At 24.2% G+C, this 15,235-nt stretch overlaps 1 protein-coding gene across 3 annotated transcripts in view; it reads right to left on the bottom strand.

Moving 5' to 3' along the window:
• Positions 1 to 15,235, bottom strand: part of LOC127280964 (segmentation protein cap'n'collar) — a 246,783-nt gene that overhangs the window by 192,100 nt on the left and 39,448 nt on the right. The window contains exon 1 of one of the 3 annotated variants that reach the window (XM_051304399.1): positions 10,747 to 10,818. The exons of the other annotated variants lie outside the window; for them this stretch is intronic. Coding sequence (XP_051160356.1) covers positions 10,747 to 10,803 — 57 coding nt within the window. The 5' untranslated portion in view covers positions 10,804 to 10,818. Of the gene's footprint in view, positions 1 to 10,746; positions 10,819 to 15,235 lie in introns of those variants that run through there. 3 annotated transcript variants of the gene reach the window in all.

The raw sequence follows: 15,235 nt of genomic DNA, 5'->3' as shown, positions 1-15,235 counted from the left end.
GAGAGAGAGAGAAAGAAATTATTTGTTTCTCTGTTTAAGCAATTAAAAATTAAATTTATTGTATATTTTTCAATTTTTTTCAAAAAAAAAAAATATATCGTGAGTGTAACAAAAATCAATTTTAATTAAAAAGAAATTTCAGAAAAAATTTATCTGTCACTCCAAGAGATTTTTTTATCACAAAAATTTTATTTTTAATATTTAGTATACCAAGGCTACACCCAGAAAAATGTTTCTTTGAATCAAAGAAGAATTTCTTTGATTTAAAAAAAATTGTTTAATTTAAAGAAATACTTTTTCAATATTTAAAACAAAGTTTTATTTAGAATTAAATGAACAATTGTTTCTACTCAAAAAGTAATTTTTTTGACCTTCTTCATATCAATAAATATTATATACTTAGCAAATTTTATTTAAAAAGGTGAAAAATGCAATTTAAAAAAATTGATGTTGATCAGACCATGTTTTCGGGGTCACTGATACCGAATCTGAAGTTCGTTTAAGCCCATCACGTCAGGATTTTTAAATAACCTCAAAAAACAAAAATTTAACCCCAAATTTTATTGAAATCAAGAAAAATTTATATCTCCAAACCTTACCATGACTACTTTATGTTTTCGGAGTCGCTGAATGCGAATCTGAACTCTATATTTAACCCCATCATGTCAGGGTTTTGACATAACTTTAAAAAAACAAAAATTTAGGGTTTTTTTTTGAAATTATTTAAAAACCCTGACGTGATGTGGTTAAATAGACTTCACATTTGCATTTAGCGACCCCAAAAACATAAAGTATAGTCATGGTAAGACTTCGAGATAAGAATTTTTCCTGATTTCAAAATTTTTGGTTCAAATTTTGGTTTTGTTGAGGTTATTTCAAAATCCTGATGTGATGGCGTTAAATAGACTGCAGATTCGCATTCAACGACCCCAAAAACTTAAAGTATAGTCCTGATAAGACTTGGAGACATAAATTTTTCTTGATTTCAAAAATTTAGTGTTTTTTGAGATTATTTCATAATCCTGACGTGATGGAGTTAAACGGACTTTAGATTCGGTTTCAGAGATCCCGAAAACACCAGATAAATAGTCTAGGCTTCCTATTAAATTGTGTGCCAAAAATCATACTAGACTTCTGATAACGGATTCATGAAGAGTGGGGAAAGGTAGATAATATGTATATATGTTTCCAACTCGAGATTTTTTATGCTGTGTTGTTAAAAAATTATGAAAGCTCTGTTAAACCAGTTTTTCAATTACCATTAATTCCCATGACATTTTCAAAGAAATCTTTCTGTACAAGAATTGTAGAGCTTAAAAATACCTTTAAAATGACGGGTCGGAAGTTAAAAAATATTAATTTGTTTAGTTCCAAATGAATTTAAACCATTAAAATCGTCACTTTTTAAATTGTTAATTAACTCTGAAAATAATAAATAAATAATTTTAAGACTTTGTGAAAGTATGCCACTTATGACCCTTAATAAGCATACAAAATTTGACCCTAAAAGAAAAAGTAGATTTTTGCAAAATTCCATTTGTTTATTAAAAACATGGTTTTTTAGCAACTGAATTTGTTCATTACTAGTCGAAAGAAAATCAATTTTCTTTATCTCATTTTATTTAGGAAGAGCCAATCAATCATTTTTATGCATTGCGGTTAATTGTTTATTTAGTAAAAAAGCGCTCTAAGGGGGGGGGGGGTATTTTATGCTTATAAACAATTGCAAATAACAATTACAAATTAAAATTTGACAATTTGGCGTAAAAGACATTCGATTAAGTATATTTTTTTGCAAATTTAAAAAAAAAGAAAGTTGAAATGGCTCTAAGGGGAGGGGAGATAATTTTTTTTTTCAAAAAAATCCTAAACGTGAGGCAAAATTCCTGAAATGTCCGAACAAAAAATTAAAAGTTCTCGAATTTAATCCATACTTTTCTAAAATGTTGTTACTGTTGGTGAAAGTCTAAAAATCAATTATTATTGAATTTAATAAAATAGTTTTTGAATTACAACGTTTTTAATTTTTGACTTTTGAAAACAAAAATTTTTTTCAATGTACAATATTTATAAGTAGAATGAATAAAAGTTAACATATATATAATGATTTTTGAAGCTTTTTTGACGGGCTACACGCTGTTAATAAAATTTTTTTTTTTAATACCATTTGACCTTGAAATTCAAGGTCAAAATGTTAATTTACGTTTATCTCAAAATCGGATTTTTTAAAATTATTTTTAACTATCTCAATGGAAAGCTTGACTAATTTCCTACAAAACATGTAATTTTCAGAGTGGGATCTTTTAAAGTTTTTGAGATATTAATTAATTAATTAATTAATTAATTAATTAATGTTTATAACAAATGAAATATTTTACAAACGAATAAAGTTACCGTAATTCTGAAGTTAGTAATTGAAAGTTAACGTAATTCCGCATCCAACGAGCCCTATATGAAGTATTTTGGATAAGTAGATTGTTAATAAACAATTAGTTAACATTGCAATTGTTTATTAACAATCTACTTATCCCAAATACTTCATATAGGGCCCGTTGGATGCGGAATTACCTTAACTTTCAATTGGTTAGTTTAGATTTACGATAACTTTATTTGTTTGTAAGATATTTAATTTTTTATTGTTATTTAACTAAAATTGAACAAAAATACTTCATATAGGGCTTTTGGATGCTTGTTGTTAGTAAAAAATTAAATATCTTACAAACAAATAAAGTTATCGTAAATCTAAACTAACCAATTGAAAGTTAAGGTAATTCCGCATCCAACGGGCCCTATATGAAGTATTTGGGATAAGTAGATTGTTAATAAACAATTGCAATGTTAACTAATTGTTTATTAACAATCTACTTATCCAAAATACTTCATATAGGGCTCGTTGGATGCGGAATTACGTTAACTTTCAATTACTAACTTCAGAATTACGGTAACTTTATTCGTTTGTAAAATATTTCATTTGTTATAAACATTAATTAATTAATTAATTAATTAATTAATTAATATCTCAAAAACTTTAAAAGATCCCACTCTGAAAATTACATGTTTTGTAGGAAATTAGTCAAGCTTTCCATTGAGATAGTTAAAAATAATTTTAAAAAATCCGATTTTGAGATAAACGTAAATTAACATTTTGACCTTGAATTTCAAGGTCAAATGGTATTAAAAAAAAAAATTTTATTAACAGCGTGTAGCCCGTCAAAAAAGCTTCAAAAATCATTATATATATGTTAACTTTTATTCATTCTACTTATAAATATTGTACATTGACAAGACACAAAATCTCATATTCATTTGACTAATTACAAAAAATGTAATTTTAATTTTATACTTGGTAATTGACTTTTTTATTTAATTTATTGTGAATACTGTGTTTTTGTGTATCTTAGTTTTTTTTTTTTTTTTTTTTTTTTTTTTTTTATATTTTATTTTTTATTTTATTTTAATTGGTGTATAAATTTCTTTATCAGCCTGAAGAGGATGACAAAACCATGTCATCGAAACGTTGCTTAGCAATAAATTAAAAAATGACATAAAATTTGTGTTATTTTAAATACCTTCCGTGGATCAAAATTTTCACATTCTAATACATAATTGGGAAGGAAATTATCATTATAATTTAATATCTCGAGTACCTGATCAACAATGGACTCTCCACAATCAGCTACACCAAGCTTTTTTAAATTTATTCTTTTAAATTATGGTTCCACCGCCCAAAATCTACTCATGGATTGGACTTCAGTTCATCGCCAATTGGCCATATCAATGTCGAAACGACAATTTTTGTTAAGTTGTAAGACACATAACATTATTCCACAACACATCTTTAATATTGGTACGTCTTTTAAGCACTTGACTTTTCACACTAACACTTGTCGCAACGAATTTTTAAAACTAAAATACCAATTTTTACATAAATTATTAAAAATTGAAATTAATGATATTCACGCGAATATCGCGTCTCTAAACAAAAAACTACAAAAAATAAAATCTCTTATCGAAAATTGTAATTTAGAACTTAATATTATAACTAATTTCTTCGAATTATCGCAAAATAAGTTTTCTTCGATTCGTCAAGCACTGAAAAGAAAATATTTTCGAAAATTTAATTGGTTAATTTCAAAAAATACAAAAAATTATGAAATCTCGGATAAAAAAGAATGGGTTATAAATCTCACGAATGTAAATTTACCAAAAGACGTAGTCGACGTTATCTCCCTAGGCTCAAATTTCAGTTCATCAAAAACTTGTTCGAATAAAGAAATTGTCAACATTTTAAAAAACATAGAAACTTCAATTAATAGTTTAGATACTGACAACGACATTAAAAACAATATTCGTCAAAAAGTCACAAATAATCTCAACACCAACTTAAATAAGTTACCGCACATTTCTCATGAAGACAAGATATTTAATAAAAAAATAAAAGAGACTAACAATTTTCTAAAACAAAATCCAGACATAATGGTCACTAACTCCGATAAAGGTAACACTACTGTCTGTCTTTATAAATCGGTTTATTACACAAAACTAACTGAGATGCTTTCTGATACTTCCACTTACAAACTCCTCACTTCAAATCCTTTAAGCAAACTTCAATCCTCGACCAAAAAAATACTTCAAAATTTGAATACGAATGATTATTTAAAATATAAACATCATAACAACCAATTGACACTAACAGACACAGTTTTACCAAAATTCTATGGACTTCCCAAAGTACACAAAAAAGATATTCCATTCCGTCCTATAACTTCACTGATTAACAGTCCCACTCATTTTTTAGCAAAAATTTTACTCGACGATTTAAAGGAAAATATCCCACTTCCAAAGTCTCATATTGACAACAGCTTTGACCTTATAAAAAAATTGGACAATATTTCTGTTCCCGCTGATCACATTTTAATTTCACTTGACGCCACTTCACTTTTTACTAAAATACCATTAAAATTAGTTATACAAAGTTTAGAACGTAGATTGTCATCGCTAATTAATTGTAGAATACCATTCAACGAAATCTTAAACTGTACTACTTTTCTCTTTGAAAACACATTTTTTGTCTTTAATAATGAATATTATCAACAACTCGATGGTACACCCATGGGTTCCCCGATTTCATCACTTTTTGCTGATATTGTGATGGATGATTTGGAGTGTGATTGTCTCCACATTTTAAAAAATCAATATAATTGCATCCCATTATTTTATTTCAGATACGTTGACGATACCATTCTATGTATTCACAAAGATAACATTAACTTATTTATCGATGTTTTCAATTCATATAATAGTAATATACAATTCACACTTGAAATTCAAGAAAATGAAAAAATTAATTTTTTAGATGTCACTTTGACAATTAATAATAATCAAAATATTATTTGCAACTGGTATCAAAAATCTATTTCTTCCGGGAGACTTATCAATTACTTTTCAAATCATCCTGTACAGCAAAAAGTAAATATAGTCTATAACTTAGTAGACAGAGCAATTTTACTCTCACACTCGTCGTTTCACAATGATAACCTAATGAAGCTAAAACAAATTCTTCTAAACAATGATTATCCTATCGAGTTCATTAAAAAACATACAAAAGTTCGATTAAATTGTTTAAAATCTCGTAATATTAACAATCAAAATTTAAAGAGTATTCGCTCACGCATTTATAAACAAACCCCAAAAGTTTGTATCCCTTTTAATTATCCTGACTTCATTAGGTTATCCAATATTTTAAAATCCTACAATATTCAGAGCATTCCAATAGTTAACAAAAATTTAAAAACAATTGTAAAATTAGGCAAAGATAAAACCGAAAAATGGTCAGAAACTAATGTAGTATATAAATTTAAATGTAAAAAATGTCCAGCCTGTTACATAGGTGAAACGAAACGTACATTACAAACACGCATTGATGAACATAAAAAGATTGATAATTCTAAAAAAACTGTAGTGAATGAACATCAATCTGAACCAGGTCATGAATTTGATTGGTCTAATACTATTATTCTCGATCGAGAACAAGATTTCAAAAAACGCTGTTTTTCTGAAATGTTACATATAAAAAATAACAAAAATACTATTAATAGAAAAAATGATATTTTATACTTAAACAAAATTTACTTTCCTATAATTGAAAGATTAGATTCATGACTTGTCTTCACTTTTATTTGTCGCATTGTTTATATCTGAGTTCATTCACCCTGTCATCGTCACTATTCGCATCAAACTTATAATATTTATTGTTAGTTTCGAAAATTTGCTTGCCATGACAAGACACAAAATCTCATATTCATTTGACTAATTACAAAAAATGTAATTTTAATTTTATACTTGGTAATTGACTTTTTTATTTAATTTATTGTGAATACTGTGTTTTTGTGTATCTTAGTTTTTTTTTTTTTTTTTTTATATTTTATTTTTTATTTTATTTTAATTGGTGTATAAATTTCTTTATCAGCCTGAAGAGGATGACAAAACCATGTCATCGAAACGTTGCTTAGCAATAAATTAAAAAATGACATAAAATTTGTGTTATTTTAAATACCTTCCGTGGATCAAAATTTTCACATTCTAATAAAAAAATTTTTGTTTTCAAAAGTCAAAAATTAAAAACGTTGTAATTCAAAAACTATTTTATTAAATTCAATAATAATTGATTTTTAGACTTTCACCAACAATAACAACATTTTAGAAAAGTATGGATTAAATTCGAGAACTTTTAATTTTTTGTTCGGACATTTCAGGAATTTTGCCTCACGTGTGTTTTTAAATATTTTTATTTGATTTTTTATGATTTATTTAGTTAATTAATTAAACTAATGGATAAAAAATCTATGCACGCTTTAGTAAAAAGTTTCTTATAAAAAATAACGTTAAATTAGGGGTAAGAATATATCTCGCGACAACCAGTGGAGTGGGGGAAGCTTGCCAATTACAATAGGCGCTCGCGCCAAAATTGATTTCGAGCTTTCAAATTCACAAAAGATGTTATGACTTAAAGACATATTGATAGATTTTGATCTTTCTTTTTTGGAACAGGGCTAACTTTTTCTTAACTAATTTAAATATGTGATTCTTTTATTTATAAAGTTGTAAATAAAATTAAAAATTAATAATAATTTTTTTAAAAATTTTATTTTTTGAAAAAAGTAATTTTTAACTATATATTTTTACTTTGAACTTTATTGGTAGTAAAATTTATACTTATTAATTAAATTTTGCAAAAACTACTTTTTCTTTTGGGGACAAATTTTGTATGCTTATTAAGGGTCATAAGTGTCATACTTTCACAATGTATTATAATTATTTATTTATTATTTTTAGAGTTAATTAACAATTAAAAAAGTAACGATTTTAATGGTTTAAATTCATTTGCAACTAAACAAATTAATATTTTTTAACTTCAGACCCGTCATTTTAAATGTATTTTTAAGCTCTACAATTCTTGTACAGAAAGTTTTCTTCGAAAATGTCATGGGAATTAATGGTAATTGAAAAACTGTAGTTAAACAGAGCTTTCATAATTTTTTAACAGTACAGCTTAAAAAATCTCGAGTTGCGGAAACATATATACATATTATCTACCGTTCCCCACTCTTCATGAATCCGTTATCAGAAGTCTAGTATGATTTTTTGGCACAAAATGACCATTTTTTTATAGAGATCCTGGACTAAAATTAGTCATGGTCTGATCAAAAGCTCAGAACATATTAATTTTTTTTGTGTACCAGTGTTATTGTAAGTCTGGTATTTTTACACTAATTAGAAATTTTTGTTAATAAAATTATTTGTTCTTTTTAAAAATTACTTCAATGATGAAAAATTATTAGTAAGAATTTGCTAATGAAACAATATGTATTAGAAACCATAAAAAATAAAAAGAATAATCACAGAAAATTAAAAGGCATTAAAATAAGTTGCAACGCTTATTATTTTAATCCATTTTGGTATTAAAATAAGCAAAATTGGATAAAAATAATAAGCGTTGCAGCTTATTTTAATGCCTTTTAATTTTCTGTGATGAGAATTTCTTAAAATTTTGTTAGTAAGATTTTCTTTTTTCTCGCGCACAATTTAAAAGAAATCAGTGATGACTTTATGTCTAGTTTATATCGTCGCATATAAAGGTGATAAATAAATTTGTATACGTTTATACATTTTCTTTAATACGTCTTCAAATTGTAAATTTTGTAAAATTTCTAACTGTAATAGCGCGTGCGTTAAACTATAATATATATATTTTTAAAATAGAGTAACGTATATTTTTAATTTGAATTCTTTTACTTTTACGTAAATATGTTTCATCATATTTGGCAACAACAAAATGACAAAATTCCTAGAAATTCAGTTTTTAATACAAAAAAAAAAAGAAAATCCAAAAAAACAAAAATATTTCTAACATATTTAATTGTCAAAGAATTTTATCTATTCATTTATACTATATCGATTAAAATTTTGATTATATAAATGGAGATCATAAGATTCTAATTAATTAGATATAGTTATAATATTTTGAACTAATTTATATAGGGTGAATTTATCACTCAGAGAACAAAGTGGTTGAGGCAACTAATAAAATGGTTACGAATACCATTTTGGTTAGTAAACTATACTACTGCTAATTCGATAGTCAGGGATACCATTTATAATAGTAAAAAGTTAAATAGGTATCGTTACCATTTTATTAGTAAGAGGAATGTGTTAGTAGTACTAACAACTAATAAATATTGTAACATATAACATTTGGTTATTTAACCTTACTAATAAAATTTAGGTAAGCTTACTAATAAAACAGGTAATTCGATTTATTTAATATTAGTCACATTTAAAAAAATATATTTATTGTAAGGTTAATATAACTTTCTTGCTGTACCAAGTAAGATATATAAATCTTATATTAAACATATTTTTTGTATCATGCGAATAATAATAAATAAATTTTATAGGTTAGATTTATAGGTTAAATTGTTACTTACATTCAAAACAATCTACATAATCTTCGAACCCCCATAAGATTAATAACTCCCGCAAATCCATGGCACTTTTTTAATATTCAATAAAATAATTTATAATTTATATAGAAATTATATAATTACATAAAATGTATAAGAACATAAACACAAATGACCACGTTTTCTCACGACAATGCTTTTCACGAGCATGAGCGTGCTTCACAGTGTTGCCAACCGAATTGCTAACAATTGCCAACCGCGTTTACTAAAATAAATGGTAAATCCAACTACTCTGTTAGTTACACTTTTGCATTGGTGGTAAGTGGAACTATTTTTTTTTTTTACCGAATTTTCTATTATTTGTTTAAAATTTCAAATAGAAAAACAAATTCTTTTTAAACGAAAATTTACTTATCAACATTTTATATTTGACAAATTTTTATTTATTATAATTTTTATTTCAAAAAAATTTCTCTTTTCCAAACTTTTTATTTAAAAAATACTAATTTAATCAAATATTAATTAATCAGAATTCTCGTTCAACGGAATTTTGAGGGATTCAAATTTTTAAATGTCCGAATTTTCAATTCTCCGAATTTTTAATTGATAGAATACTTAGAACATCGAATTTTCTATTGTCCGAAATTATAAACGAATGAATAAAAAAAAAAAAAGAAAGATTTTGGCGAGATTTTTAAAATATTGATCAATTAGAAATTATCAAACAAAAAATTATGATTGGTTAATTTTAAAATAAGCGCCAAAATTTTTCTATCCATTAGTTATCGGTCATTTTTATTTTTGGACAAATGAAAATTTGACCTTTTTTTTAAAAATTCTATCAAATAAAAATAAATTCCTGCGAATAAAAATTCAAAGAATTATGGCATTTATAAATTGAAATCACTAAAAATTCTATTGAATATGAGAATTATGCTAAATTAATATTCAATTAAATTAAAATTTTTTAAATAAATTGTCAATGAAGAAAAATTCTGTTAAATAAAAATTTGGTATCTACAAAATGTTGTTAAATAAAAATTCATTTAATAAAATAAATTCTAATCATTGATTTTTATGGAAAATTTATACGTTACACGTTTCAAATAATAATTAGAAATTCTGTTTTAATGAAAATTTGGTTTAAAAAAATTATGTTTTATGATAAAATTATTCTAAGTTGATGCAAATGTGATTTTAGTCATTCAGATTAGTTTTTGAAAAATCTTTTTAAAAGCAATTTAAATATTATTGCAGTACCATGCATTTTTTTTTAAATTAATGAACTGTAAATTTTTGCCTGACATAGTATACTAATTTAGTCACTTAAGTTCAATTATGCATTAAACGACGTTTCTATTTTGTAAAAATGGTACTTACAGTATTATAGCGTAATCAACAACCACTATAATGCTTTTGTTTATATGACATATAGTTCTCTCTCTCTCTCTCTATCATAAAATACAATTCAAATAACAAGACTTACCAAATTACATGAAAATGATGACGTTAAAACTCGTTTCATTATTTCTCAAGAGATAAAAAGCAGTCAAACATCTTTAAAAAAATAAAAAGATGCCTGGACAGAAATATGTCAAATAATACATACCTGTAACAAAAAGAAATAACAAAAATTAGAACATATATATATGTTTTGAATTTTAAATTTGTTCATTTTTAAGAAACAACATGAAATGAAATTACATACAATGACAACATAAAAATAACTATTATTAAAAATTTCGAATATTATTTATTCAAAATAATAAGAAATATTTCATACGTCATCAGGAACAAAAACCGAAATCATCCTGGGTTGTTTCTTTTTTTTTCGCACCATTTTTTTTTTCCAATTCACACTTCACAAACTATTTAAGGGTTTATTTTTCATAAATAAAATATTTTATTTATATAATTATTATTTAATATTTTTTGAAAATTTAAGAATGAACCTTACGAGTTGACAAAACCAAGTGAAAAACTAAACTCGAGACTGAGATTCAAGCAAACGTCCCTCACAGTAAAACTTCGTCCATGTTAGGTCACAAAAGTCATCGTTTGCATGCATTTTTCATTCTGATTTATGAAAATATATGGATACTCGATGGACTCGCGTGGCTCTTACTTCCGACGTCAATCGAACTGTCAGGTCAATAGAATTCGATGGTTAAAAAGAAATTTCTCCGTTTTTTTTTTCTTCATATAATTTTTTCATTAATTTCATTCACATATTTTTATATGGGGCAAAATTTTTTAACTGATCCAACAATTAAAAGTGTGAACAGTTAATTTTTTTTTTAATTTATCACTGTTTTGCAATAAGGTTAACAAAATATAATAGTAATTCATGATTTAATATATAGTATTATTAAATAATAATACAATAAAAATTATATTCTACACTGATAGACATAACCTCAAAATTAGGTCAAAATATCTATAACCCTAAATTTTGAGGTTAATTTCATCAAAGGTTCGCGGTAGAATTCGAAGATGATTTTAACATTGAAATTCATACAGAAAAAGATGAGCGAACATAATCTCAAAATTTAGAAAAGTTAAAAAATCAATAGGTAAACATAAACTCAATACAATTGAAATTTATAAGAAATTGTTCCACTTTGCTTTAATTAATTTTTTGTGAAAAATTTATATTCTACAAAAGTATCTCTGCTATTGACTTATTCGTAATTATTTGATTGGATGGATGATGTAGTTATTTTGTTATCACAAACAGAAGGTAGTATAGTTTCTATATTTAAGAAGAAGTGTTAGGTAATAAGTCAACGTAGCTGTGTGGTCAAAGTACACGGCTCGCGTCTCAAAGGTCCTGGGTTCAATCCCTCATGCGTGCGAGATTTTTCAAAATTATTCTTAAGAGTTTTTATATACTGTATATGTAATAATCTTAAATAGAATGTAAGTTAAAAATAAAAAAATTGTAAAAACTGTCATTTATGTAAAATATAATAATAATAATCTCATAAAATGGGTCAATTTAAAGAAAAACTGCCAAGGTCACTATTAGAAATAGAGAAATTTGGTCAGTACTTCATCTCAATTTCTGCACGGAAATATATTATACATATATGTACAATTTAATGTAGAAAAATAAAAAAAAATTAAATTAATTAAATAGAAATTATTTAAATTCGATTTATCAATCAAATTGAGGCGTTAGTTAGTGATAATGATAATAATTTATGATGCAATACAATAGTAAAATAATTATATGTATATTAATTATATATTCAATGATCTTGATAATTTAAAAATTCAAATTTCTGAAAAAAATTAAATAAAGAAAAAACTTTCACATTTGCGACAAGGTCGATTTTAATTTTGCATCAAATACAGTATAAAAAATAGTGAGAGGAAAACAATAATAAAAAAAAATAGACATATTGCATATTTATGTAAGTAAGAAAATTTACCAAAAATATAAACAATATATTATACAAAAAATATCATATATTAGGTTTTAAAGAAAAAAAAATGTACTATGAAAAAGAGTTTGATTTAAAATTATAATTAAAAATATATTATTCCTTGAATTAATAAAAAAAAAAAACTGTGTTCTTTCAAACTATACATACTTAGGAATTTTGATTTATGTAATTTTTTTTTTTAATTATTTTTTTATACATTTCAATACATTGTACTGAAAAAAAAATTTATTTGATTCAAATACTTACTTGACTATTATCAAATAAATATTTACTTGAGCCAAATAATTTTTATTTGCATTAAATAAACTGTATTTGAACAAATAATTTCTGTATTTGAAAAAAAAGACCATCTCAAATAATAATTATTTGATACAAATAAATATTTATTTAATAATAGTCATGTAACTGATTATTTGAATCAAAGAAAATTTTTTTTTTTTAGTGTGTATTATTTTTATTTTCACCCTAAACGATTATAAAAATTTTTTAATTATTAAAACGAAAATTAGGAAAATCTTATTGTAAATGCAAAAAAAAATACATTTACAATATACAGTGAACGTAAAATATAAAGTTTGTGATAATATGGTGAAGCAGTACAAGGTTGACCATTAATGGTGTATTGAGGTCTTATACAAATCAGTATATTGCAATACATTATATTGAATGTAACATGGTCCAATGTACTGTAAGACTTCTGATAAATAAATATTTTTAATCATTAAAAAATCGATTTTTTTAAATTCATTTTTTTATTTATTATATTTTTATTTTATTTTTTTTTTTGTAAAATTGGAAATGCTGAAATTAAGTCATGTATCAATAATTATATTAAAATACCACCGAGTGATAAATTAAAAATTAATAAAAAAAAATATATACAGAGCGATTTTTATGTTCCGGATCTACTAAATTTTTTTTTAATTCCTCTGTTTTTTGTTTAAAAAATGAAAAAAATAAAATTAAAAGAAAATTTTTTTAGGGGGTCCGGAACATAAAAATCACTCTGTATAGTTTAAAATCATTATAATAAAAAAATCCTCAAAATAATTATAGAATTTTAAGGAACAATAATAGAATTTTTCAACATTTATAAAAAGAATAATCTGGCACCGAATCAAAGGTTAATATTTTTCGAAAAAAAATTTTTTTTTTCATTTAACAAAGAAATAACATAAATACATAGCTTCTACATAGTTATTTTCCTCAAAATTTATATACGCATACAATGTTGATTGTTTTCATCTTTTGGTACATATGCAATTTCGGAAATACTTATTTAAATCACTCAATCATGTCGAAAGCATGTTATTGTATTCGAGAATTCCGCATTCTTTAATATAATTTATATAGTTTATTTAAACTGATAATTATCACTAAAAAAAAAATGTTTTTCTATTTTTGAATTTAAAAAAAAAAAATTGGAAAAATTTTTTTCAATTTACTATTTGAAATTTTCCGATACTGAATTCGACAACGTGTATGATCAACAATTAGAAAGTATTTTTTTAATCAAAAACACAGAAAATTAAAAGGCATTAAAATAAGCTGCAACGCTTATTATTTTAATGCCTTTTAATTTTCTGTGAAATTATAAAATTTTGGGACGCATGATTATGTTCTAAAAATCATTAGTTAAAATTTTCATTTTATGAAATTTCATTTGTCATAATTATTTTTGAGTCAAATTTTTATTTCTTCGAATTAGTATTTTGCAGAATTTTCATCAAAACGATTTTCTATATTACTGAATTTTTATATAACCGAAAATTTACTTCACAGAATTTTTGTTTCTTTGCATTTTTATTTGCTCGAATTTTTATTTAACGTGATAGGCATTTTAAAGAATTTTTATTGGGTAGAATTTCATTGCATAGAATTTTCATTTTATTCTTTCAGATGAATTTTCATTTGTTCGAATAATTATTTGATATAATTTCTTAAAATGCCTATTATGTTAAATAAAAATTCGAGAAAATAAAAATTTTGACAAATAAAAATTCGAACAAATAAAAATTATGTAAAGTGAATTTTCGGTTATATAAAAATTCTAAAATATATATATAGAAAATCGGTTTGATGAAAATTATGCAAAATACTAATTCGAAAAAATAAAAATTCGGCTCAAAAACAATTATGAGAAATGAAATTCCATAAAATAAAAATTCTAACTAATGATTTTTAAAACATAATCATATGCGTCCCAAAATTTTTTATCTAAAAAAAATGTTATTCATATATAATTTTTTGATCGAATCATCATTGCAAAAAATATTATTGACACGGAAATGCATAGTATTTTTCTATTCAAAAAAATATTTCTTTAAAAATCGTTCATCATAAACGTTATGTGAACTTCAGCACAGTTGGACTTTTTTTTTTATTTTTTCAACATGAAAATAAATTTAGCTTATGTAATTTTTCGTTTTAGGTGTTGTCAGAAAGGTTGGTTAATTTTGTATCGAATCGATATATATATATATATATATCAAAACTACATATAATAATTCAAATAAGGAAAAAAAAATAATTGGTCACTACTTCGAATGTATGTAACCCTAAAAATAAATTTTTTTTCCCTATTTTGTTTTAGTTTCTTATCGACCTGACGCATATACTAAAAAAAAGTAATAATAATAATCGTACCGATCATTATTGACACCTGACTAGTATATTAAAGAGTGATGAAACATATTTCTAAGTACTTTCACAAAACAAGTGACACAAAATAATTATATATTGAAGCAATTCTACGTGAAAATTACCCAAAAAAAATCATAGAATTTTTCATATCAAAAAATACTTCTTTAAAAATCGTTGATT

The sequence above is a fragment of the Leptopilina boulardi genome, unplaced genomic scaffold (genome assembly GCF_019393585.1).
Source record: "Leptopilina boulardi isolate dan_hultmark-lab unplaced genomic scaffold, ZJU_Lbou_2.1 LbouV2_259, whole genome shotgun sequence".
In the NCBI taxonomy this organism is placed as follows: domain Eukaryota; kingdom Metazoa; phylum Arthropoda; class Insecta; order Hymenoptera; family Figitidae; genus Leptopilina; species Leptopilina boulardi.
Note: the sequence above shows the minus strand (reverse complement) of the source record. Positions and strands in the feature narration are given on the sequence as shown.